Genomic DNA, 17583 nt, shown 5'->3' on the forward strand with positions numbered 1-17583 from the left:
ACCTTGTTTTCAACTGTTTTATTGAAAATGCTAAAAGAAAAAGAAAGTTATGCAAAAATAAAGACATTCTACTCCCAGATAATCACCCCCTCCCAAATTTATTTAAAATTCCCTCATACCAGGCATCTACGACTCCATCCTTTGATCCAACTTCCTGGTCCTGTTTCGTTTTCTTGTACAATAAAGCCATAATCAGTGAAAAGCTTTAAAAAAAAAAAAAAAAAAAAAAAGAAGGGGGTGGGGGGAGAAAAAAGGGAGAAAAAAAAGATAGGCAAAGGGGCCTAAAATGGTTAAAAAATTTAAAAAGTTGCTCTGGGACTCCCAATTAGTTCTGATAAACTCATTTGAATCCTCGAAAAGTGCTCCCGTTCCAAGCATCCATCCTTGCCTATCCCTTTCCTAATCGATCCACTCATCCAGCTCCAAGGATTGGGATCCACTGAGCCACTCCTCCAATCAAAACCTTGAAATACCAGGAAAAAATCAGAGGGAAACTGTTAGAATAAAATGTCAAGATTTTTGGGCCTATTTTTATTTTTCCCCCATGTTGAAACAGACATGTCAGACTTTACAAAAATGTCAACTAAAAAAGCTACTAAGCACAAAGCCTTGCTCCCTGACACTGAAATAGTTTACCTACTAGGAACTTTAAAATTGGGAGGCTCTTGTAAAAAAGTGATTTAGGTCTTTTACATTTGACATTGAAAGCGTTACACTTACATCACAACACTTGATTTAGGACTGCTTATTCTGTCAGAGGGCAAAGTAGCATGTTACAAACTCTCTAACAAAGTACAACCACATGTCTGTTAAATAACATGCATGACATGGCAAACCTAACAAAATATTCAGCTTATGGAATATGAAGCATACCATCGCCTCGACCTCATTGCTCCTAGATGTCCTATCCTGATCATACAAATGAAATGTGCTCCACAATGGTTTTATTCCAAATCACTTTAATCCTTCTCCTCAGATGTCTAAAGGAAGACACAAGGGTAAAATACAGTTAAGCACTGGATTGGGCTCAATGTCAGAGGCCCACCCCACATTTCCAAAAAAAGGCTACTAAAAGAATAAAAACCCACTGAAACGAAAATTTCAATACTTCCAAAAACATTGAGTGCAGCTCAACATTTTTGAAGTTGACCGCCAAAGTGTGTGTGATGTTGCAAAATCTGAGATGACAGGAAGACGGAGAGAAGGGGACAAAACAAGAGGGCAAAGTAGTTGGAGAGGGGAGGAAAATAGAGAATGGGTGGGTGCAGGAGGGGGGGGGTACATCTACATACCAAGATCATCCACAAGGACAAGAAATGCAAGAAATAAAAAATCAATAGCTGACATCTGGAGAAACTCAGAGGTAAAAACAGGAGGGAACACATCAAAAGGGCTTAACATCAACGGTAGTTCAGGAACGGGAACGAGAGCGGCTGTGACGAGGAGAGTAGCGAGGCGATCCTCGGCCATGGCCACGGGAATTGCTGCGACTGCGGCTGGCGCTGCGACTGCGGCTTCGGCTCCTGCTGCCACGGCTGCGAGAACGGGATCTTCCATAACTTGGGCTGCGGGGACCATCTAATTTCACACGAATGTAAGCGGTCTCTCCCTGGCAGACACAAGAGAACTTCACATTGAAAAGGCTAAATTCCTTCTTCTGGCGAAAACACAACAACTCGGTGTAGCTCAAAACAGCATTTTTTAAAATACTCACCCAGACACGGCAAAGAATCACAATCCATGACAGCTAATCAAATCAGTACACATACCTCATGCGAGCGGAATTTGGTGTTGTCCAGCTTTCGAACGGCATAGGTCATGTCCTCTTTGCGAACAAATTCTACGACCCCAGTTCCATCTCTGTAAACATCGGCATAGCACACATCACCAGCCTCACGCATGTGGTCCTTCAGGTCCTGCCAGCTGCCACTCTGGGGGAGACCTGAACAAACAACCCAAACACACCTAACATTAGAGCTACACAGCTCATTAGCAAGACCAAATATTAGCCCTACCGGCAAAAAGAAATCCTTGAACTTGTGTTCATTTATTTATCTTTGTTTTATTATATTTTGCCAAAACACTCAGTAGAGAACAGTCGCAGAGCAGCTTGAGCTTTCACTGAAAGGGTTGCTAGTAGGGATGTAGGAAAATATTGATATGGCAATATATCGTCATCTTTTTCCTGCAATATTATATCGATATTCAAAAGCTGTGTATCGAATATTTGAAAGAATTGATTTACATGCAAACACTTATGATTTTTTTCTCTTTCTTTTGGTGCAACTCAAACGCAGACTGCTAGTTACAATAAATTTGGTCTGAAAAAAATCGCTAATATTGTCTGGCTGAATGCATCGCAATATATTGTGATATATCGTATCGTCTCTTTTATCGTGATACGTATCATATTGCCAGAATTTCACCAATTCACATCCCTAGTTGCTAGATAACGTAAAACTCATGTAGGGGTGGGTACCAGTAGATACTTCTTGATACTACTACTTTAACGATACCTGGTTTTTAATTGTGGTACCTCAACAATACTTTTGTTGAAATCTATATATTGCAGGGTTTCCCTTACATAGGCGTAGCCGTGGCGGGCCGCCACGGCTGAAATCCCACCGCCACGCCTACAAGATCACAAGTTTTATTTATTTTTTGCGCTGTTTCCCGAAGAAGCAGCGGGAACTACTATGTTGTCGCTTGTGATCACAGCCGGCAGGCAGCAAGGGGGAGCAGGCAGGGCAAGGTGAAGTAACAGCATAAGTTACTGGGTTTAAAATTAGAAAGGTAGCAGTGGATATAATGCTTTTTGGTTTACATGTTTCAGTAGCATTAAGATAAACAAGTGTTGACGATCTTGCCAGGTTTCCTCCCCCCACCTCTTATTCATGTAAAATTTTATTTTTTTGTGTCCGACTTTAACCACATCTAATACTGTATTACGGCGTGAGCGCAACAGCGACAACTTAAGATCGATGTGTGAGCAACCTGAGAGGTCGGGTGTTTTCATCTGAACTAGGGCTGCAACAACGAATCGATAAATTCGATGAAAATCGATTACTAAAAGCGTTGGCAACGAATTGCGTCATCGATTCGTTGTGTTGCGCAACTCTTCCAAAAGCCCCCTCCCCTCCCGCCCGCCGTTGCGCGCAGACCGGTGGAGAGCCGGCAGGTGTTTGTAAGAGGAACATGGCAGAAGCAGCGAGACTCCAAAAAAGTAAAAACTTCTAAAGTTTGGGAGCATTTTCAGTTAAATCAGGCGAAGACATTCAACGTTTGTAGGTCAGACAGCATGGCGCGGGGATACTACGGTGATGATGCAGCATCTTAAACGCAAGCATGTCAGAATCATCAGCGAGGAGGGAGAGAGCTCTGTGTCCGGGTAAGTTAAAAACTTTTCAAAAGTGATTCACCCAAGCCCCGGATTATTACACAGGCTAGACATGCCCTAAGCTCGTAAAAAAGTCTATAAAATCGTAAGCGCGACGCTATTAGATAGGCGGGGGGGGACTTGCGCCGCTGCAAACCGGTTCCGCCGTCACATTCCCGCAGAAACTGGTTGATCACACCGGGGCCAGACTACTAGCATGTGGCTACACAACCACAGTGTCCTCAGAAGCGAAAATGCTTTTAAAAGGGAGGGAGGAGTCCTAACTGTTGCTGCAGGCGTGTTGTGTGAGAGTGCAGTTATATACTGGTTAATATATTTTTGGGTTCAGTTGCTTTCATGTGGCCTAATGTGAGTCTATTTGGGATCATTGGAATGATCAGCAGGATTTCTTGATGTGACTTTATGGCAGTTGCCCAGGGCATCATCACAAGGAGGGTGGCATTCATTTACTTTTGTTTTATTTGGTATTTTTCAGTCATTTTTGGAAATAGTGATTAATTTTAATTAATTCATAGCCTATGTTTAATTACATTTAAAAATTAGTTGTTTGACATCCCCAGTTATAATAAATGTCTACGGATGAGATCAAACAAAACAGATGAGAATTGCCCTTAAAGAGCAAGTCACCCCCAAATAAACTTTTTTTTGCTGATAAACTAAATAAACAAGTGTCTAATCGTGCTGCAGACACGTGTCGTCAATAATTTGGCACTTCAGTGCATCTTAGTTCAAATTTAAATATTCTGCCTAAAACTGGCAGTGTTGTGCCGTTGTCAGGTAAAAACTCTGCACTGTATTTGAATTTAAATCTGCCACCGCTATTGGCTAAGAAGTATGATATGATGTAAACTGGTACATTATGATGTCACAATGATGTCGTGAGCCTGAGTGTGTGTGTATTTGTTAGCGGCTCCGCCCTCTCGGTCTGCCAGGCAACAGCATGTGTTGCATTTTTCAAACATAAAGCAGGAGTGGAGTTAGACTCTGGTAGGGGTTGACTTGCTCTTTAAGCTGTTTAACTTGGACCAAGCATTTTAGGTCACAGATAGGTGTAGCTTAGGGTCTCTGTCTATACACCTTATAAGACAATTTAGGTGATGGCATGTTGTTTTTCTGCTATTGAACTGTTTTCTAATAATGTTTTGTTTAATAAAGTGAAGGAAGGAGAAAAATAACGTTTCCCTAGCAGTTTTTAAAAATGTCCCTATGTAATCCGATTAATCGATTAATCGTGTCGAGACCCCATCCGATTAATCGATTATCCAAATAATCGTTTGTTGCAGCCCTAATCTGAACCCTTAAAACCTCCAGCAGGCTACGTTGCACTATTGACGTGTTAGCGCGCGGCGCTAACAACTCAGCGACGTGACATGTCTAGGAGAAAGCGTAAAAACACGTTGGACGTTTCTTCTGAAGCGGGAAAATAACACTTCTTAAGCAGAGCATGACGTTGCCTCGGCTCGTTCACGGCCGAGCCGGACTGAGCTCGATAACATTGACCCAGCACAGCCACTGGGTCGTTGGAGCTGCCCCGTGACTGCCTGATGGAAAACCAGCGGGTTTCATCAGACTCGTAAAGTTTCTTGTTTTTGCTGGGGACCCCCTGTATTTTACCGCTCCCTCCTGCAGTCTTCCCCTAATAAATTTTAAAATGATTCTGTAAATTCCGCGTATCTGTCTCTGCCAGCTGCAGTAAATGTAGTCTCCAAATAATAAATAAGAGGTGCATTCATCTGTGCATCTCCTTCGATCCGCATTAGTGATATTTTCAGCACCAGCACAGTGAAGCAAAGAGATTCCCGATTTTGTTAGTAATTTTATTTATTAGGTGCATCTAACCTGTTCTATTTTTCTCTAAAATGAGATCAAATCAGTGGTTCTATGGGTTGTTATTCAGATATGTGTCATAATTTCTCCCCAAGCCCCCAGTTTACAAGAAAAAACATGAATGTTAGATTTATGCTGTGACTGAGTTTGTGTGTTGTGTTGTTTTTGAGATCTGCTAAATAAATCTTATTTGCATTACTTGGAAACCCTAGTGAGTTATTGAGACAGTTCTTTGGTGTGTAATAGAGAAATAAGTTTGCATCAAAAAGGCAGAGAATGAAGGGTTTAAGCTTTTTTGTGAGGGAGATTAATCGGCCATTATATCGGCTATCGGCCTTTGTTAAAAGTTTTTTATCTGTATTGGTCCCCCCCAAAAAAAGCATATCAGTCGGGCCCTATTATTTATATTATACTTTATTTCAATTTCTTTCTAACCGAAACAGAGCAAAGCTATAGCGCAAACAGTAAAGCCACAAAACTGAAATATCTATATAAAAATCAGTGTTTCCCCCCAGGAATTTTTCCAGTTGTGGTTAGGGTTGTCACGGTGTGAAAATCTAACCTCATGGTTATTGTGACCAAAATTATCACGGTTTTCGGTATTATCGCGGTATTTTTTTTAAACGTGTTACATTTTCAGACAACTAAATAAACCCTGTATATCAGGAAAATATTGTCCTCAGTTTGTGTCTAAATTTTGCCTAAAATTTGTTATTTTGTAATTATGTTATTTGTTTACATGTTTCCCCTTTAGTCTTTAAAATACCAATATTTGCCAATAACTTCTTATTTTTTGTCTGTTTGATGTCATCATTTTAAAAATATTAGAACAGATGATACTCAGTACTCAAGTAGCCTTCTAATCAGATACTTTTTTACCCTTACTTGAGTAATAAACCCTATATCAGGAAAATATTGTCCTCGGTTTGTGTCCTTCCAGTGAGCTTTGCAGATGTGGGAAAATGTCATCAGGCAGTAATCGTTGTTAAATTCATAATTATTCTCGGAGAGAGACCAACTCTTATCTGCCCCTGGGAGCCCCGTAATGCATAGCATCATTTCAACATGGCGGTGTCCGCGACACGGTTTATATGCAGGTAGCGGCGCTGCGGCTGCTTTATATAGCGACTCGTTGCATTCTCCCTCAACCCAAATCCTCGGATCACACATTTTAGCTAAAGCGCTAACGTTAGCTTGCCTTGCGTTGACTGTAGAGTTGTGGGTGATGGTCACGCAGATGTGTCATGAGATTTGAAGCGTTGCTGCCTTTCACAGACACTTTTTCTGCACGTGCTGCAAACAGGATAGCCGTCTTCTATCAACTGTCCCTCGGCATTCTTCACATATCCAAAAAATGCCCGTACTTCCCACGTTGTCTTCTTTGAGGGATAATAAATGTCCTGAGCGCTGCAGTCTTCTCCTTTGGCCATTATTTCAGCTTTAGCTTCAAGAAAGTTTTGGTTGTAAATAACAAAGTGTGCATGTGCCGCCGGCAACTTCAGCAGATGATACGGTGGCTGGTAAGGGTCACCGCGCCTACACCGCAGCCACGGTAATCCACCAAGATAATATATATTTTTTAAAAACAAGGCGGTTATTACTATTGTCAACTTTTTTACCGGGGTTTACCGCTACACCGTCCACCTCGGGGGCGGATATCTAACCTATGAGAACCCACCCGATTGGCCAAATGGGTGAAGAGCTCTAGTTAATTTGTTAAGAAAAACATCATGCTTCTGTCTGATTGACAGAACACATTATGTGAAGCAAACATTTGAGCTGACCATTCATTGCAATATTTTTCTGTTCTTTGTGATATGCATATTGCTCATGCTGATATCGCGATAACGACGATATATTGTGCAGCCCTAGTAGCGTCAAAACCAAACAAGCTTTCAGTATCCATCGCTTCCAACAGGAAGTTGGGCTTTACTTCATCTGTCCCTGTGAGCCTGTTGGAGAACCCTTGGGACAACAGATAATAGCGTTATGTGCCTCTGTACTAATGCAGATGGGGAAGTATAAACCAGTCTGAAGGGTCACTAACTCCAACCTTTTGTGGAATACCATCTGGCTAATTTTAGCCAGCTCATCATACCTTATTCTGAAGCCATGATTAACAAGCTTCTGGAAGATAAACCACTTGATACAGCATGCAGGAGCAGGAAGCTTGTTAAACATGCCCCCAGGGACTGGAGTTGGTGACCTCTAGACTGGACACTGCCCTACCAACCAAGAAGATTGTCAGAGGAGAGAACATGACTACGATGGCAAATCAGACAAGGGGTATGAGACACCACAGAATCTTCAAAGTGTGAGTGCACATCTCATCTTTAAGAAACAGTTAGATGCAGACGGAGTAAAGCTTTTGTTTCACAGCTGCACGTTAGAACTTAGTAATGTTGTTGTCTATTGTGTAATATTTCCATGAGGGTATCAGAGAAGAAGCGACCATAACTTCAGTTATGTTCAACAATAAGTTTGGAGTTCAAATAAATAGGAATAACCGCGCCAGTTTTAGACTTTTAAAGACAGAAAATCAATGGTGTAATTATTTAGTTTCAATGTCATTTGTTTCATTGGTCATTATTTAATTTGCTGTAGAACATTATAAAGCCTGGTGGCATTCTCAGCTGGAATACCTGATTAAGTAAAGTAACAAGCCCAGGAAGTAGTTCCAAAGGAGGCTGGCATTGCTTAAAACAATCACTGACTAATGCAGGGATGACTGGTTCAGCCTAATTTATACATCTCCATCAGCTCCATGAGGGAGAGACGCACACGCACGGAGACGTTTTGCCTTCAGTCTTCTCCGTCTCCCTGAGAGTGTCGCAAAGCAATTCCCCACCAGCACAACAGAGGTCGTAGCGCTGTTCGGTGGTGTCCTGTCATGTATTTGGTCCATAATAGTGTGTTTATATTGTGTATTTTTGTATTTACAGGGTATTTGCAGGATTCTCAAAATTAAATTTTAGACCTTTTCAAGACTTTTTGAGACCTTCTAAAAATAAAATTGCCTCCATCGCAAAGAACTTATCAACTGTTAAGCACTCATTGTTTTTAAATACTGCATCGCTTAGTTTTCCACTTCATGTCGGGCTACGTCACATCCGGGACAGCGAGGCTGTAGCAATGATACATAAAGCCACGTGGTACAAAAATGCAAATCACGCACATAGAAGAACAAAAAATATATTTTTTAGTTTACATGCTTCTGTTTCTCATACCTGCAAACTCAGAGGCTGTGAAAAAAGTGACAACTAAAATAACTCACCTCAGACAAGGTCCTCACGTGCTGCAGGTGTGAATCTATTCTACAGCGGGGTTTGTAGTGACCTCTGACATTTACATACTTTTATTTTATTGAGAATTTTTTTAAAATATTTAGCATGATGTTTTTGCAAAATGCAAGCAATTTTCTACCAGTCCTACTGTTCAAGGAAAACCTGCGATATTCGATAACAGTGCTTAATATTGTGATATCGATATTACCACGATAAATGAACAAATACTAAAGTATGCAGTGTTGATGTTGTCTGGCGTGTGACGTCTGCTCTGGGTTCAAAGCAAACAAAAACTAATGCATGAATTCCATTACAACATAATGTTTTTATTACAAAGATATGCAGCTGCACCTGCTACTGTATTAGCAGCTGCACCTGCTACTGTATTAGCAGCTGCACCTGCTACTGTATTAGCAGCAAAACAACAAACTGCATGCATGCAGTTTCTCAGTGACTTTAAAACATCACCTCCACCATAAAACTTTTTTGATGCTCCACATACAGAAAAACATCCCTTACCAGGGTTTTTGAATAAATAAAGATATCTGAAAATAAGTTTAAATGTTAAATAATAGTTAACATCACTTAAATGCAACAGCAAATTCTCTCATTGCTACTGAACTTTCTCTCCACTTATGTGGTTATGATATAAGGCTGTTGCTGCAACTGGGAAGTGAACTGTGCTGGGCCAAACTAGGAGAGTATTAAGATTTTTTGAGGGAAAGAGAAAAACAATTGTCTACCTTTCAGAAGAGGAACTGGCAAAAAAACTACATGGAAAATATGTGAAAACGTTTGTTTTTAACCCCAAATTGAACAAGTTTACCTAGATCTTAAAAAGCAGCTCAGATGATGAAACTGCAACTATGCTTCTGATAACAAGCTAACAAATTGAACTAGCTCCTCTTAAGATAACCGGCTAGCAGAGCTTCTGACTGACAGTTTATGTGCAGCAGCAAATCAACTATCCTGATTAACAAGGTTATGAAAGCTCATGAATGAAAAATCACTTTGATGTGTGGGGGAACTTTTCCAGGCCCTCTTTAGCAGGGTGGGACTGGGAGGAGAGTGCTGTAGCCTTTTAGCTGGAAGCTAACCGGAGCCTGGGGCTGACACCACACGGTGGAACACTAGCGACGTGGAGGTGGGTTGGTTCACCGGCACGTGTCGGAGTCAGCCCGGTTATTATCAGCTGCTTAACGACACCGAGCGGACTCACGTTCACGTTTGAAAGCAGCGCTGATTCCAGAATCCTCAGCACAGAGTGTTCGTTGCTCTGAGCCAGCATGACGAACAAGGGAAGCGAGCGGCAGCGGAAAGCGGAGATAGTGGAATTTTGGGGTAAGGGTCTACGTAGGGGGCGGGCGTATTACGTGAACGGACCCATCTGATTGGCCGCATATCAGAAGGGCTACATTTGATTGGTCAAATAATACTTCCGCGTAAAAAACAGAGCTGGTTTACAAAAAGTTGATGTATGACACAAATGGAAATGTTTGAACCAAAGTTTGAACCAAACATTTATCGCCGTTTTTGACGTGCTTTGCGATGGGCCTATCGCACGTCCTGTTATCGCGATGACGATAATTTTTCGATATATTGTGCAGCCCTAAATTTAAGCTATAATTTCCAGCAATAGCCTGGAATCGGTGCTAACCACATCGTGAACGTGAGATTAGCCATCCAGTTACCATTAAATTTGCACTTCCCCATGGTGCAAGCTCCCACTAGCTTAACCAGCTAATGTGCTCATCTAAAAATAGCCCCCTTTCACAACCAACTGAATGTGTATGGTTCCGCTTATGCAAATCTGCAAAAAATAAATAAACAAATAAAAGGCTGAACACTAACTAGAAATTCACGAAAGTTTTATAGAAATAAAAGTATCTTGTTTATTGGGTCTTTGGTAATTTAAGACCTTTGGAAACTATATTTAAGTATGTCATTTCAAAGGATTTTTAAGGCCTTACATTTGAAAAAGCGAATTTAACACTTAATGACCAGCGGATACCCTGAAACAGAATTTGAATATCAACCCATAAATCATTAGATTATTAATTTCTTCTAAAACAAGTAAAACACAGATTGGAGAGTTTATCGTCTTATTACGAAATGATATTAACACTACTCCTCTAAAAAAGATCTGGTGCAACTTTGCAGTGAATCAGTTAAAACCACCACCCTGCAGGCACTAGCTAATCGAACAGCTGTAAATGTGAAGCAGCGGGATGTTTACCTGACACGATGACCCTGTACTCCGAGCGTCTGGATGGTGGTCCGTATCTGCCCCTGGGTGCTCCGCCAACCCCTCCACCGTACCCGCCGCCTCTGGAGCCTCTGCCGCTGCGAGGAAACTCCACACGCAGTCTGTAGCCGTCGTAGTCGTAGCCATCGCGTCCGTAGACCGCGTCATCTGCGTCCCTGGTAAATAAAAACGCATGTCTGAAACAAAAACTTACAATCACGTATGTATGGAGAGCGTCACAACGGACTGCCGCCATGTTTTAGCTTTTTATCTTTAATGTCTGACAATCCGTGTTTCGGGCATTAACGCCACTTTTGTCAACTTTATTTGCCTTAAAACGGACACGTCCGTCCACAGAAACCACGCTTCTGCCGCCGAAACTCACCGCCAAGTCCACCGAGAATGAATTGAGTAACGGTTACATGAAACTGAGAAGACAAAAACATGGTATTCACACAATAATTTCCAAATTAAAGCTTTTAAATGTAATGAACTGCACCTGCTCCAAGACTGAGACATTTAAACAGTCGGGAATCAACAAAGACCAACCACGTTTTGTTCTCAGGACAATGCGTGTCCAGGAAATAGTCTGATCCTCCGCTTAGGCCTATTGCAGATGCTAACAGGATTAGCTCCTCACCTCGGGTCTTCAAATTCAATAAAGGCAAAGGGCGGCCCTCCTCTCCGGTTCTTCAGGTCAATGTCTCGGATCGTTCCGTACTTGTAGAACACGTCCTCCACGTCTTTGGTGCGAATATCGGGGGGAAGATTCCCAACGTAAATCCGGCAATCGTTGTTCCCGGCGGGGCCTCGCACTACACCCGACATTGCTAACTAAGCTGTGCTGTTGGGAAGACTCTGCTTAACCTCTCCGTCCCAATCCGAACTAAAACGGACCCCGGACGTGTTTGAATCACCACTAATGGAAACAGTAATCATGTAAATATAAAGCTGATGGAAAAGGGCATCAACTCGTATGATAATAGCAATAGCCACCTAGCAGACGCGACCCTACGTGAGGCTCAGAGATCCGCGTGTCGGCCGAAGCGCGGCCCTCAACAGCCGACACGTCCGCCGCCGAAAATAGTTCCGCCCAAGAGATAAAATACTTTAGATTAGATTAGATTAGATTAGATTCATTCCTGGAATTATTTTCTAAGTAATTTTTACCACAACAATACCATACCTACTAATGTTTCAGCACAAGGCCAGCCTAAGTGCTGCACAATCATAAAACAAAAACAGTGAAATCACATTTTTACAGCCACTCAAGCACTCTTCCAACACCTCACCAAATAATACATCAGTCGTTCCCGACCTTTTTTTCCTTTAGGGACCCTTGCCTGTGTCTAAAAAATAGCCAGGACCCTCTACTACAACTGCTACCCACACAGATACATTAAAATGATTAATTAAAAACTTTATACCGACATATAGAGGTATAACTGGTATTCAGAGCTTTGATTATACTATTGGGTGTGTTACTGGGATTGTATGAATATAATTTTTACAAATCTAATCTTGGTAACCTCACAACTTCAGCACAGGCAAAATTGCAGGGACCTCCTAGCCTAGTGAACTAGACCAAATTCTTGCTTTGCAAAGAATAATTAATACATTTATTTAGTCTGGCTTGCTAGGCTAGGGACCTCCTGCAATCTTGAGGGGATGCCCTGGACCCCAGATTGGGAACCACTGCATTATATATCCTTGAACGTTTTTCAAAAACTGTCAACATCGGATATAAAAACATTTTATAACTTCACACATTAATAATCACTACATGTGCTTTAAAGGTGAATTCATCTGATTTTTGTTTCCTCTTCTGTTCCTTCAGAAAGGAAGTGGCTTTAATTCCCAAAGGATGCTCCGGGTCATTGATCGGGACACTGAAGCCTCACCAAGATGACAAAGGCTGCTTAATTCTTTACTAAATCTCTCCTTTCAGAACATAAGAAGCATCACATCCCATAAATAAAACAGGCATGGTTAATCACTTGTTTTATTCCAACACTGTTAGACCATTACACAGAAAATGCTGAGAAAAACAACATCACACATTCTGTTGAGCTGATGTGCAGCGACAGATTCTGTCCAGGCATGTTAATTATTATTAATTAAAACTATGAGCAAATTAATTCTCTCACACACACCGAGGACAACTTCCTCACGCACGGCGATGAAGAACAGATTTATTTAACATTTATTTTAATGTTAGGATCATTGCTGCGGCCGAATTAGCATACGGCACAGCAAACATTAGTGTGAGGCTTTAGTCGCTGCGTCACTGAATAAATGAACTGTGCTCTTATGATTCCAGTAAAGCAAGCATCATTTGTTCTGTAAATTAAACATCAAAGGGTATTTCCAGACTATCTTTATTTGTCAGGATGATCAAACCTGCTTTAAATCATCGCCATGCATGTGACTATTCTGAGGTCATCTAGAGTGCCATTCATCTGTGACTTCATTGATTGAGGAATCAAACTCTTAATATGCATGGTGGGAACCGTAGACGCGTTGGCCAGCATCGCCGTAGTTATCGGCGCCGGTGTATTTCCCCTGACATGCCAGACCGTTCACCTGTGGGCGGAGAAAGGAGCACATTAAACACGGAAGTTTGAGTTTGCCCTACCTGCAACAGAGGTTAGAACACACCTCTGCTCGCTTGATAAACTGCTCTGTGGCGGTTTTCTCATTCTCCTTGTGTCCTCTCCAGGCTCTGAGGGCAGATGCCTGCAGGGCTCGACCAAAGGAGAAGGTCAAGATCCAGGGTTTGGCCAGGGGACAGTTGTTGATGGCGTTGAGATGGACAGAGGCCTCTTCTTCGCCCTGGCCCCCTGAGAGGAAAGCAATTCCTGCGGAGGACAGCAAAGAATTCGCTCAGTTTCTGCAGACTCCACTCACCTCTGATAAAAGCAGAGAGATGCGGAGGAGTTTTGACTCACCGGGGACAGCTGGGGGAACAGTGCGACGTATGGCTGTGACTGTTGCCATAGCAACCTCCTCTGGACTGTATTTGGTAATGCAGCTATGGCCAGGAGTGACCATGTTGGGCTTGAGGAGAGAACCTTCTAGGTAGACGTGGTGGTCTGCCATGGCCTTGTACACCGCAGACAGGACCTGCAACTGCCGACTGTTACCCACAGACATCTGTCTCACATATTCCTCCCACCAGGGATCAGAGAAACTGACCTTTTCAGTGACGTACTGGCATCGTTTCAGGTCATGATCGCCATCAGGCAAGATCTCCGGCTCAATGATGGGCACAATACCATGCTGAGTCAGAAAAAAGCATCATCAGGCACTGGACAGCAGACACTACGAGCTAGCCACGACACTACAAGCTAGCCACGACACTACGAGCTAGCCACGACACTAAGAGCTAGCCACGACACTAAGAGCTAGCCACGACACTCAGAGCTAGCCACGACACTAAGAGCTAGCCACGACACTGAGGAGATCTGACCTGCTGGCAGATGCTGGAGTAGCGAGCGAGGACGTTGGCATTTTCTGAGATGGCCAGTTTGGATGGATTGGCGTCGCTGATTTTGAGCACACAGCGCCACTTTGCAAACACCGCGCCGTCCTTTTTATACTGAACACAGCGCTCAGCCAGTCCGTCCAGACCTGAAGAGAAAGTTTTAAACGTGCTGCGGTGAGGATATCTGCAGCGGAAACTTCTAGAAACTACTCTTGGAGGAGTTTGTCTGACCCTGTGTGGTGGTTTCTCCACACGTTCCTGCCAGAGGAACCACTCCTTTGTCCACCTGAAGGACAAAGATTAAAACTGTCATTATAAAAGCTAGAGAGCCGCGCATGGAGGGGACTGCTGCCAGACCTTGACACCGATCAGGACGCCCCTGTCCCTGATCAGTTTAACAAAGGGAACGCCTTTATCAGAGTGCTGGTACAGAGTCTCGTGGAAGAAGATGACTCCTCCGATGCAGCTGTTGATGCGATCGTCGGCACTAAACAGGATCTGGCGGTACTGTCTGCGGTTTTCCTCCGTGTTCTCCACTCCAACCTGGGCAAGCCTCTTTGCCATGCTGCCTGTTGACACATTATTAAAGATAAACATGCTGATGAGTTTTGACATCTTTTGGCAACCCCCCACGCACACAAACAGCTTACAGACCTACGGACTCGTCTGCAGCCAGGATCCCTTTCCCTGGAGAAATGATGCGTAAAGCGATCTCATGGAGCTCCTTCTTCTGGACCTCGGAGAGTGCTGGGAACTGGTGCGTCATTCTGGGAGTGACTGTCCGAACAGCCCTTCGGTTTGACCTGGTGGGTGTTCAGCTGGCCGGCATGGAGAAAGGGCAGCGGTCATTGACATGTCAATGCAGCATGTTGCAATCTGGAGTTTTGAATTAAGCATTATGATTTTTTTATTCACGGTTTTTATTCCTCCGGGTGAAAAAACGTGACGCTTAGCTAAGAATCTACGTCTGCTGCCTTCTTTCTGTCCTCGTGAACTCGTTTGGAGATTAAAAAAACTCCTGAGAACTATTTCTCATTCAATATTATTTTAAAGCAGCATAAAGAACACGCTGAAAAGATCACAACAAAAGGTCAGAGGTCATGAACATAAGGGTTAAACCAATTATTAGTCTAGTTTAATCAGCTGTTAAGGGAAACCTACCTGAGGTTCGGATCTCCTCCACTGATCCACGGAGCTCCTCTCCTCAGCTTTTTGTTGGTCTCCAGCTCCGCTACGTCACACCTCCTAATCCAACCTGCGGGAGCGGAGCTCCAACACCCACCTTTGTCCCAAATTCTGATGATTCACTTTTCTAATTAAATGGTTATCACATTTTCATTCCAAGTAATTTTTACAAAAACAACAAAAAGGTAAAAAAAATGTTGCTAAACTTTGGCTCGACCTTCTAAGCTCTTATGACCGTGTTCAGTTTTGCTGGGTCCCTCGTTGAGTTCACACACTCTTCCACGGATCCGTCCCTACTGCAGCCCAGCTCAAGCCTTTCATCTCTCCCTGAGGTCAGATATTTTTATCTTAATTAGATAAAATTTGCCTGAAGGAAATTTTCAAACCTCCTGATAATTTGGTCCTCGCTCACTTTAATCCACTGGGGCTTGGAGCACTTTGTTGGGTTTTAATCAGCTTAAAATGTAAAGGAGGTAACAATAATAATACATTTTAATGCACTTAATATGAAATAATGAAAATATGATGAGGGATGTTTATTTTGACTGTATTTTGAGGCTTTTTTTTACTTTATTTAGGATGTAATGGATGTTAAAGAATTACATTTTTGATTAATGACCAGAGATATTAATGATCCATATCTAGTATGGACCCCATCTCTGGACACTGGGCTTTTTAAATCAGAAGAGTGGTTCTTTTTATTACAGGGAAATTTAATACACTTTGCATGAACTGAGAGACGAGAGAAGAGAGAGAGACCTCCAAATGTTTAAGCAAAATTTATTATCTAAATTATTTTAAACAAGTTTACGGGACTAACTCTCTAGTGATGGACGCTCATGGAATTAATGTGAGGTGGAGTGTGTGTTGGTGCGATGTCAGTTCAGAACCTCCGTTCTGGAGAAGCGGGTCTGAGTGGGATGTTTTGCTCCTAACTGATCAACGTTTGAACCGTGGTCAGAAAACAACATGAGACGCTATCTGTGCTGTTCTACGTTACCCGTCAGTGAGGCCGCCGTCTTGTTTTATTCTTTTTATTCTTTTTTATTGAAAATTGTTTGCAATTTTAATCTATTTTCTGTTTGATTTATTGTTGATCTCTTTGTATTTTATTTAAATGTACTCTACTTTTTAGAAAGGTTCTGTGGACAAGTGTTGTAAATTAGCACGTGAGCTAACACACTAAACAATGCATCTGGTTCGTCCAATGTAATTGCTGTGTCCATGTCAAATAAACATCACTACTACTAGATCAGGCTGCCAGGTTCACGACCTTCCATTGGTACTGGAGCCGCCGAAACAGCGTCCTCAGCACGAGAAACCAGTCTTTGGATAGTCTCCAGGTAAAAAGCGGCAGGTGTTTCACAGCGTCAAAGGGACCCCCCTTTGGGTCAGCGAGTTCAGCTTTTATTCTGAAGGAATCGTTGTTTTGTTGATAACAACGACAGGATTTTCCCATCTTGGCAGTTCTCAGCTTAAAAGTAAAAAGTACAGGTGGCCGGTCTGTACTCCACTTAGCAATGATGAACTTCAGGGGATCTTGAGAGCTGGCCAAATACTGAACTCAAAATGGCGTTGTTCTGTTTTATTAATCTTGATGTTTACGATTCTGGATGAATCACAGCTGACAGATTAAATAAACACCACAGAGACTCTGCCACGCTTCAGAGTGAAGGTTCTGATCGGATTTGCGACCGGAATGTGTCATGATCATTTATCTTGTGTATCAGGTGACTAGTGGCTAGAATACGTCATTTACTTATTAAATATTAATCATAACATTGTGATTTCACAGATCGGTCACATGGTTATTATTGACTAACAGTTGTTTTGATTAGCTTTATTAAAATAAATTCTTTGATTAATTAAAAGAAAAGAGTTCATTCTTCGTTCTTCTGTCTTCACTGCTGGAATGTAAACAATTTAGAAGTGAATGCATGACCTTGAGGCTGTTTCATGCACACTGACGCTGTGTCAAAAAGAACAGCTGTTAGAGGGGAGAAATGGCTCCTTCATCACGTTACAAGGACTTCAAGCCTATTTCTTACAGATAATAAACCAAAATGTGGCTTTTCATAATGTATAATTGTTAAAAGGTGTTTGCGTTTAGTTATAATAACTCTGTTTTTTACATGTATGTTTCTATATACGGGCAGCAGTA

The 17583-nt window shown here is 42.2% G+C and overlaps 2 protein-coding genes across 3 annotated transcripts; both read right to left on the minus strand.

The window, feature by feature from the left end:
* Positions 1 to 3: 3 nt before the first annotated feature.
* srsf1a (serine and arginine rich splicing factor 1a) lies at positions 4 to 12423 on the minus strand. 2 transcript variants are annotated; one of them, XR_001572267.3, is made up of 5 exons: positions 11394 to 12423; positions 10745 to 10929; positions 1770 to 1942; positions 874 to 1609; positions 4 to 463 (listed from the first exon to the last, which is right to left on the minus strand). XR_001572267.3 is itself a non-coding variant. In XM_015950937.3 (4 exons), exons 1-4 carry the CDS (start codon positions 11579 to 11581, stop codon positions 1412 to 1414), a joined length of 744 nt encoding a protein of 247 aa, XP_015806423.1. In that variant the 5' UTR covers positions 11582 to 12423; the 3' UTR covers positions 4 to 1411. The 2 variants fall into 2 exon arrangements, 1 of the variants encoding a protein (XP_015806423.1); XM_015950937.3 differs by having other exon boundaries at positions 4 to 1609.
* A 318-nt stretch (positions 12424 to 12741) lies between these two features.
* aldoca (aldolase C, fructose-bisphosphate, a) lies at positions 12742 to 15722 on the minus strand. The gene is made up of 9 exons (XM_015950936.3): positions 15399 to 15722; positions 14892 to 15055; positions 14595 to 14806; positions 14469 to 14523; positions 14223 to 14383; positions 13949 to 14032; positions 13702 to 13876; positions 13412 to 13611; positions 12742 to 13336 (listed from the first exon to the last, which is right to left on the minus strand). The coding sequence occupies exons 2-9, from the start codon at positions 15001 to 15003 to the stop codon at positions 13244 to 13246; spliced, it is 1092 nt and encodes a 363-aa protein (XP_015806422.1). The 5' UTR covers positions 15004 to 15055; positions 15399 to 15722; the 3' UTR covers positions 12742 to 13243.
* Positions 15723 to 17583: the final 1861 nt, after the last annotated feature.

This window comes from Nothobranchius furzeri, chromosome 13 (genome assembly GCF_043380555.1).
Source record: "Nothobranchius furzeri strain GRZ-AD chromosome 13, NfurGRZ-RIMD1, whole genome shotgun sequence".
Lineage (NCBI taxonomy): Eukaryota > Metazoa > Chordata > Actinopteri > Cyprinodontiformes > Nothobranchiidae > Nothobranchius > Nothobranchius furzeri.

What these genes read in the sequence shown, in the direction of transcription:
- srsf1a (XM_015950937.3), bottom strand. Translation starts at nt 11,581, where the DNA reads ATGTCGGGTGTAGTGCGAGGCCCCGCCGGGAACAACGATTGCCGGATT. An exon ending in ATTGAATTTGAAGACCCGAG is followed by an intron (nt 10,930 to 11,393) that starts GTGAGGAGCTAA and finishes TTTATTTACCAG; the next exon opens with GGACGCAGATGACGCGGTCT. An exon ending in GTACAGGGTCATCGTGTCAG is followed by an intron (nt 1,943 to 10,744) that starts GTAAACATCCCG and finishes TTGTTTGTTCAG; the next exon opens with GTCTCCCCCAGAGTGGCAGC.
- aldoca (XM_015950936.3), bottom strand. Translation starts at nt 15,003, where the DNA reads ATGACGCACCAGTTCCCAGCACTCTCCGAGGTCCAGAAGAAGGAGCTC. An exon ending in TGGAGAAACCACCACACAGG is followed by an intron (nt 14,384 to 14,468) that starts GTCAGACAAACT and finishes CTTTCTCTTCAG; the next exon opens with GTCTGGACGGACTGGCTGAG. An exon ending in TGTTCCCCCAGCTGTCCCCG is followed by an intron (nt 13,612 to 13,701) that starts GTGAGTCAAAAC and finishes TGTCCTCCGCAG; the next exon opens with GAATTGCTTTCCTCTCAGGG.